Below are 6,964 nucleotides of genomic sequence, written 5' to 3' on the forward strand. Positions count from 1 at the left end.
ATTAATGAGTAAAACAATGTTTTAGTATTGCTTCGTAAGGTAAATACTACAGCGGATGATGAAATAATTAATCATTATATATTATATATTTAGGTAAGTTGAATTTGACAATTTTTTTTGTTATGTTGCAGTTAATTGGAGAAAGAGTAATTTTGTTGTTAATTAAATAAATTGAAAATTGTCCTGATAATTAATTGAATGAATTTGAGATGATTAAATTGAAACAATATTGTATTAATTGATTGAGATGTTATAATATTATTGTACAGGATAGTTTATTTAGAGGTGAGAGAAAGAAAAAAGAAAAAAAATATTTTTTAGAAGGTGTGATTAGCTGTAGAGAGTATAAGTATAAGAATTGTTGGTTTGTTAATAAATAATGAAGACATTGATTGAGGAATGAATGGGTAATGCGTTGGTATAAAAGGTTTGTGAAACTTATAAAAAAGGAAAACATTAAACAGTTATTAATTTTGTATTAGTAATTAATTAATTAATTAAATTTATGTTTTAGGTTTGGAAGAGGGATAAAAATGGAAAGGGTTTTGGTGGAGGGGGAAAAGCTGTAATGGAAGCGGTGAGGAAGAAGAAGAAGAAGAAGAAGAAGAAGCGGTGAGAAGGAGAGTGTAACCTAAGCACAACCCACGCACACAAACACAGACACGGTGACGCCGTTACTTGCAAGTGGCAGTAGCATGCATAGACGGAGAAACGGAACATAAAGGTGCCGTTGCTATCCAGAGAGAAGAAAACTGCATATAGCAATAGAGAACAGAGAGAAGAGAGGAGGAAGAGGTTGTCCTTTACAGACTGTAGTTACTTGGTCGCCCCCACCAACCAACACTCTCCACCTCATCCTTCCCCTTTCATATTTTTCTTTCTTTCTTTTATTTATAAATAAAATAAAAAATAAAAAATAAAAAATAAAAAGTAAAAAAGATCTGTTGTGTAATAATAATTAAAATAAAAACGAAACCCTACTACTGGTAGTACACTAGACTACAGTTTCTCTCTGCTCTTCTTCCTCCACCCATCATCCAATGTTAATGTTGTTGATGTTAACTTGATACCCCTAGGGTTCCTCTTTCTCTCTCTACCCCTTTCTCTTACTTCTCTTACTCTCTTCTCTGTAGATGAATAATTAAGGTGTCTCTGTCCCTTTTTCTCTTTCTCTTTCTCTTTTTCTGCTTCCATCCACATTCACTCCGATGACTTCCCCACCCAACCTCTTCATCTCGCTTCTTCTTCTTCTTCTTCTCTTCTTCACTATCTTCTCCGCTTCTTCATCCGCCTCACTCCCGGAGCTCCGATCTCTCATGGAATTCAAGAAAGGGATAACTCAAGATCCGCACAACCTTCTAGACTCCTGGTCTCCGGCGGCGGTGGCCGAGGCCGCCGCCGCCTGTCCTACTACCTGGCAGGGCGTTGTTTGCGACGAGGAGTCCGGCAACGTCACCGGAATCGTCCTCGACCGCCTCCGCCTCGGCGGTGAGCTCAAGTTCCACACTCTCCTCGACCTCAGGATGCTCAGAAACCTCTCGCTCTCCGGCAACGACTTCACCGGAAGGTTGCCTCCCTCCCTGGGGTCGCTCTCCTCGCTGCAGCATTTGGATCTTTCGCAGAACAAGTTCTACGGCCCCATTCCCGCGCGGATCAACGACCTTTGGGGTCTCAATTACCTCAATTTGTCCAACAACCAGTTCAAGGGTGGCTTCCCCAGTGGCCTCTCCAACCTTCAGCAGCTCAGAGTTCTCGATTTGCATGCCAACGCTCTCTGGGCCGAAATTGGGGACGTCCTCTCTACCCTCCGGAATGTGGAGCGTGTCGATTTGAGTCTTAACCAGTTCTTTGGCGGACTTTCCCTCACAGTGGAGAATGTTTCTGGATTGGCCAACACAGTGCATTTTCTTAACCTCAGTCACAACAACTTGAACGGTCACTTCTTTATGAACTCCACCATTGGCCTGTTTCGCAACTTGCAAGTTTTGGACTTGAGTAATAATTCCATCACCGGGGAACTTCCTTCTTTTGGCTCGTTACCCACACTTCGCGTTCTTAGGCTTCCCCGGAACCAATTGTTTGGCTCCGTGCCCGAGGAATTGTTGCAGACTTCAGTGCCGCTGGAAGAATTGGATCTTAGCGTCAACGGGTTTACCGGTAACTAAATCTCTTTCAAGTTTTTTATGGAGGCAGAACTGCCACTGTTTAAAGCTCTGGTTATGGGAATCAGATTCTTGAAAATTTGTTATTTTAATATTTTTTTTTTGTTACATTCCGCCCTCTTACTGCTTCAACCTAAAGGGGAAACCGGGAAGGTGAAAGTTGCGCGGGTGTGCATTTGATTGGGTGTTTTGTGTGCATGCACATGCAGTGTTGTAATGTTAGATGTAGGAAAGGTGCATGCCTGAGAACCGCTTAGAATTTATTTTGCCAAAGCGGTCGCTGGCTGTGAGCGGAATGGGAAAGATGTTTTAATGAAAGTTCAGGAGTTCTGTTTTGCATGTGCTTAAATGGAAACCATGATGCATGCAGCTAAATCGATGTGTTTTTGTCAATAGGGAGAGAGAAGGGAGGTCTGGTAGGAGATGGGAACAGAGAGAGAGGGAGAATATGATGGAAAAGGAATGGTGCTTAAGTCCAATACATTTCTTTTTATGAAACATTCTTAATGGATGGTCCTCCTTACCCTCCAGTAAGGAACTATTGGTTTGACATCTCTGCATCTTATGATTCCTGGTATTTAGCTCATTTGTTTATCACATTTTCTAGTGCAGTGATGATCTATGGTTGTAGAATTCGTATGCTATATTTTCTCTCTCTCTCTCTCTCTCTATGAATTTATAGTGTTTACTCTTGGCTTTTGCAAGCGGCTTTATTCTACTGACAATATCATTTAAAGCTTCTGTTTTTTCATTTTACAATTGAATTTACTTGTTTCAAGTTATATACCAATTTGGTCCCACGGTTGTCGAGCAATTTTGTTTGAGTCTCTTTTAATTAAGTATATAAATGACAATTTATCATGGTTTATGAAGAATTTGAGAGAAATAAGACAGTAAACTCAGTACTCTGTTAATTAATTTACATTTCTTTGCTTGTGTACAGGCTCAATCGCTGTAATCAACTCTACAAGTTTAAATATTTTGAATCTTTCATCCAATAGTTTATCAGGATCCTTGCCAACTTCGTTGAGAAGATGTACTGTCATTGACATCAGCAGGAATATGTTATCTGGTGACATTTCTGTTATACAGAACTGGGAAGCCCCCCTGGAGGTTATTAATCTGAGTTCAAACAAGCTGTCAGGATCCTTGCCTCCTACTTTAGGAACCTATTCAAAATTGTTTACCGTTGACTTAAGTTTAAATGAGCTCAACGGATCCATTCCACGAGGTTTAGTTACTTCATCATCAGTGACAAGACTGAATCTTTCTGGAAATCAACTTACAGGGCAACTTCTGCTTCAAGGTTCAGGAGCCAGTGAGTTACTCCTTATGCCTCCTTATCAACCAATGGAGTATCTTGATGTATCTAATAACTCCTTAGAAGGTGCCTTGCCTTCTGAGATAGATAGGATGAGTGTGCTCAAACTGCTGAATGTGGCTAGGAATGAGTTTTCTGGACCGCTGCCAAATGAGTTGAACAAACTTCTTTATTTGGAGTACCTTGATTTGTCTAACAACAAATTTTCTGGAAATATTCCTGACAAGCTTTCATCCAGCTTAACTGTATTTAACGTGTCCAATAATGATCTATCTGGTCGAGTTCCTGAAAATTTGCGGCAGTTCTCTCCTTCATCCTTTCGCCCAGGAAATGGAAAGTTAATGTTACCAAATGATTCTCCTGAGACTTCTTCTGTGCCCGATAACATTCCCGATAACCGTAGACATCATAGTTCAAAGGGTAATATCAGGATAGCCATTATTCTTGCCTCCGTGGGTGCTGCTGTTATGATTGCTTTTGTTTTATTAGCTTATCATCGAACACAACTAAAAGAATTTCATGGAAGAAGTGAGTTCACTGGGCAAAATACCAGAAGAGATGTCAAGTTAGGAGGACTTTCTAGGTCTTCCCTCTTTAAGTTCAATACAAATGTTCAACCCCCAACAACTTCATTGAGCTTTTCAAATGACCACCTTCTGACTTCCAATTCGAGGTCACTCTCTGGTGGACAGTCAGAGTTTGTCACTGAAATTTCTGAGCATGGCTTGCCTCAGGGAATGGTGGCTACCAGTTCAGCATCTGTGAATCTTAATTTGATGGATAACCCTCCCACTTCATCTGGAAGGAAGTCTTCTCCTGGTTCTCCATTGTCGTCCTCACCCCGTTTCATAGAGACCTGTGAAAAGCCAGTGATGTTGGATGTTTACTCACCAGATCGGTTGGCTGGGGAATTGTTTTTCCTGGATTCTTCCCTAGCATTCACTGCAGAGGAATTATCTCGAGCCCCAGCTGAAGTTCTTGTTAGAAGTAGCCATGGCACTTTATATAAAGCAACTTTGGACAGTGGTCATATGTTGACTGTAAAGTGGTTACGGGTGGGATTGGTGAAACATAAAAAGGAATTTGCTAGAGAAGTTAAAAGGATTGGTTCTATGAGGCATCCAAACATTGTCCCATTACTAGCATACTATTGGGGGCCTAGGGAACAAGAAAGGCTTCTTTTAGCTGACTATATACACGGGGACAACTTGGCCCTTCATCTCTATGGTAATAGTTTGCTTTTATGTCAACATATCTCACTTCCATCCCTTACATTCTCAATTGTGTGCCTTTTTCATGGATATTTTTCTTTGCTTGCGTTTGTTAGACAGAACTTGGGTGTAGTACTTTAGGTGCTTTTAGTGTTCTTTGTTTATCAAAATTGGAGTTTTACCTCAGTGTCCGTGCAATAAAGGTTGACATTTCTGATTGCCATTGATTGACTTGGTGAAGCTTAAATTTTAATTAGAGAACATCAAAACTCAATAGCACTTAAGATGTAGCACTGAAGTTTTGTTGTATCCTTATACCTAAGCATCCAATGAAGAAATATTTCCTGAACTTGTGTATAAGAATCATTACGTGGATTTTGTGGCCTTGACTTTCATTGCGTCTTCAGGCTGCTCCGGGTGTAGATATCATATAGCTTGTTCAAATTGGACCTGACTATAAAGTTTTTTTCATTGCGTCTTCAGGCTGCTCCGGGTGCAGATATCATATAGCTTGTTCAAATTGGACCTGACTATAAAGTCTTGTTTTTTTTTCATTTGAAATAAAAAAAAATGTTAAACAGCACGGTGCTGCCTTCAATCTTATCTGCCATCTGTCAATTTTCACCACCTTCTCCCAATAGCTGGCAGACAAAGGCTCATCTCGGATAGTGGTTTGAAACTCTTGCTGTTGTACAGGCTCCATGTCTACTTCTAGGTGTGTTGTAGAGTTTTCCATGGCTATTCTAGGTGTATTGTAGAGTTTCAGCCTTCAGGTCTGTCTGTCTAAATGTTGGGGGTATTTTTTTGTCATTGTATCTTTGAAGTACAGCTTGTCAAACAGTTAGCAACATTAAAGCTCTCGAATTCTCTACTAAGGATTTTTTTTATACATAAGCTTTTTGTTAGTTGAATGTAATATCAATGTATCTGTTTGCATTACAGAGAGCACACCCCGGAGGTACTCCCCATTATCATTCACCCAGAGAATAAGAGTTGCTGTTGATGTTGCACGATGTCTTCTATACCTTCATGACCGAGGACTTCCCCATGGAAATCTGAAGCCCACAAATATAGTGTTAGCAGGCCCTGATTTCAATGCTCGTCTTACTGACTATGGTCTGCACCGGCTGATGACACCGGCTGGAATTGCAGAGCAGATACTCAATCTTGGAGCACTTGGATACCGTGCCCCCGAACTTGTTACTGCATCCAAACCGGTTCCATCCTTCAAGGCAGATGTGTATGCTCTTGGTGTGATCCTAATGGAATTGTTGACAAGAAAAAGTGCAGGTGACATAATATCAGGGCAGTCAGGTGCTGTTGATCTTACAGATTGGGTTAGGCTGTGTGAGCGAGAAGGAAGGGTAATGGACTGTATTGACAGAGACATTGCAGGTGGGGAAGAATCCTCCAAAGAGATGGATGAACTGCTTGCAATATCTCTCAGGTGTATTCTCCCTGTAAATGAGAGGCCTAACATCAGACAAGTTTTTGACGATCTGTGTTCAATATCCGTTTGAAATTTTTGTACATGCGTCTGGGAATTAGTTTTTTATTTTTGGTTCCTCGACCCATTATTGTTATTTTCTCATTCTTTGTATCCATCTTGTCTCTCCTCTTAATTGGTTTCTCGCCTTATTTTGGGCTGATCATTATATTCTTTTCTCCTATTTTTCTCTTTTATTAGAAAAACAAAACAGTATTTCTTGTAAAGCGACAATCATTGATTAATCGACAGTGTTTGTGTTTTGATTTGAAACGGAGATGTTTTTCAATTCTTTTCAGTGTGAACTCCACTTTTTTTGTACCTTTTCTTTTGTGTCTTCTCGCTGAAGCCGTCGAAAAGTGAATATTCCTTGTTACACTCTTTCCGTCGATTGGATAATGGTTAATCAGCCATTTCCTGACAAATACGGTCGAACAGGTAAGTTTTGTCTTTATTTATTTGATCTCAAGAATCATCGCCATGTGCAGTTGGTTATGTAAAGTCTTGGGTGACAATTTCAGGAATTCAGTTTTCAATTGCGTATGTTTTCTTTGGACCATAATTTACGCATATTGCAGTCAATCACGCGTAATTCAAACACTTTTGAGAGAATATATATTCAAATTTTCTAACAATCATTGATAAAAAAACGGTAGTCAAAATAGATTAGTACTAGTATTTGGTCTTAACTTAGTAGACTATAATATAGGTTTAATAGACTTTTTGGTCCGTTTATTCAATGTAATATCTGAGTTTTTTTTTTCTTTTCAATTCAGTCCCTATT

At 39.7% G+C, this 6,964-nt stretch overlaps 1 protein-coding gene across 1 annotated transcript; it reads left to right on the forward strand.

Annotated features, from left to right (window-relative positions):
- Window positions 1–822: 822 nt before the first annotated feature.
- On the forward strand, window positions 823–6,453 carry LOC137820446 (Leucine-rich receptor-like protein kinase family protein). The gene is made up of 3 exons (XM_068624547.2): window positions 823–2,157; window positions 3,106–4,710; window positions 5,637–6,453. The coding sequence occupies exons 1-3, from the start codon at window positions 1,209–1,211 to the stop codon at window positions 6,212–6,214; spliced, it is 3,132 nt and encodes a 1,043-aa protein (XP_068480648.2). The 5' UTR covers window positions 823–1,208; the 3' UTR covers window positions 6,215–6,453.
- The last annotated feature ends 511 nt before the right edge of the window (window positions 6,454–6,964 follow it).

Source organism: Phaseolus vulgaris, chromosome 9 (genome assembly GCF_051622355.1).
Source record: "Phaseolus vulgaris cultivar YP4 chromosome 9, ASM5162235v1, whole genome shotgun sequence".
Taxonomy (NCBI): domain Eukaryota; kingdom Viridiplantae; phylum Streptophyta; class Magnoliopsida; order Fabales; family Fabaceae; genus Phaseolus; species Phaseolus vulgaris.

Excerpts from the sequence above, each read along its gene's own strand:
- LOC137820446 (XM_068624547.2), top strand. The coding sequence starts at position 1,209 with ATGACTTCCCCACCCAACCTCTTCATCTCGCTTCTTCTTCTTCTTCTT. Across the intron at positions 2,158-3,105 it reads TAGCGTCAACGGGTTTACCG|GCTCAATCGCTGTAATCAAC; the intron begins GTAACTAAATCT and ends GCTTGTGTACAG. Across the intron at positions 4,711-5,636 it reads CTTGGCCCTTCATCTCTATG|AGAGCACACCCCGGAGGTAC; the intron begins GTAATAGTTTGC and ends TTTGCATTACAG.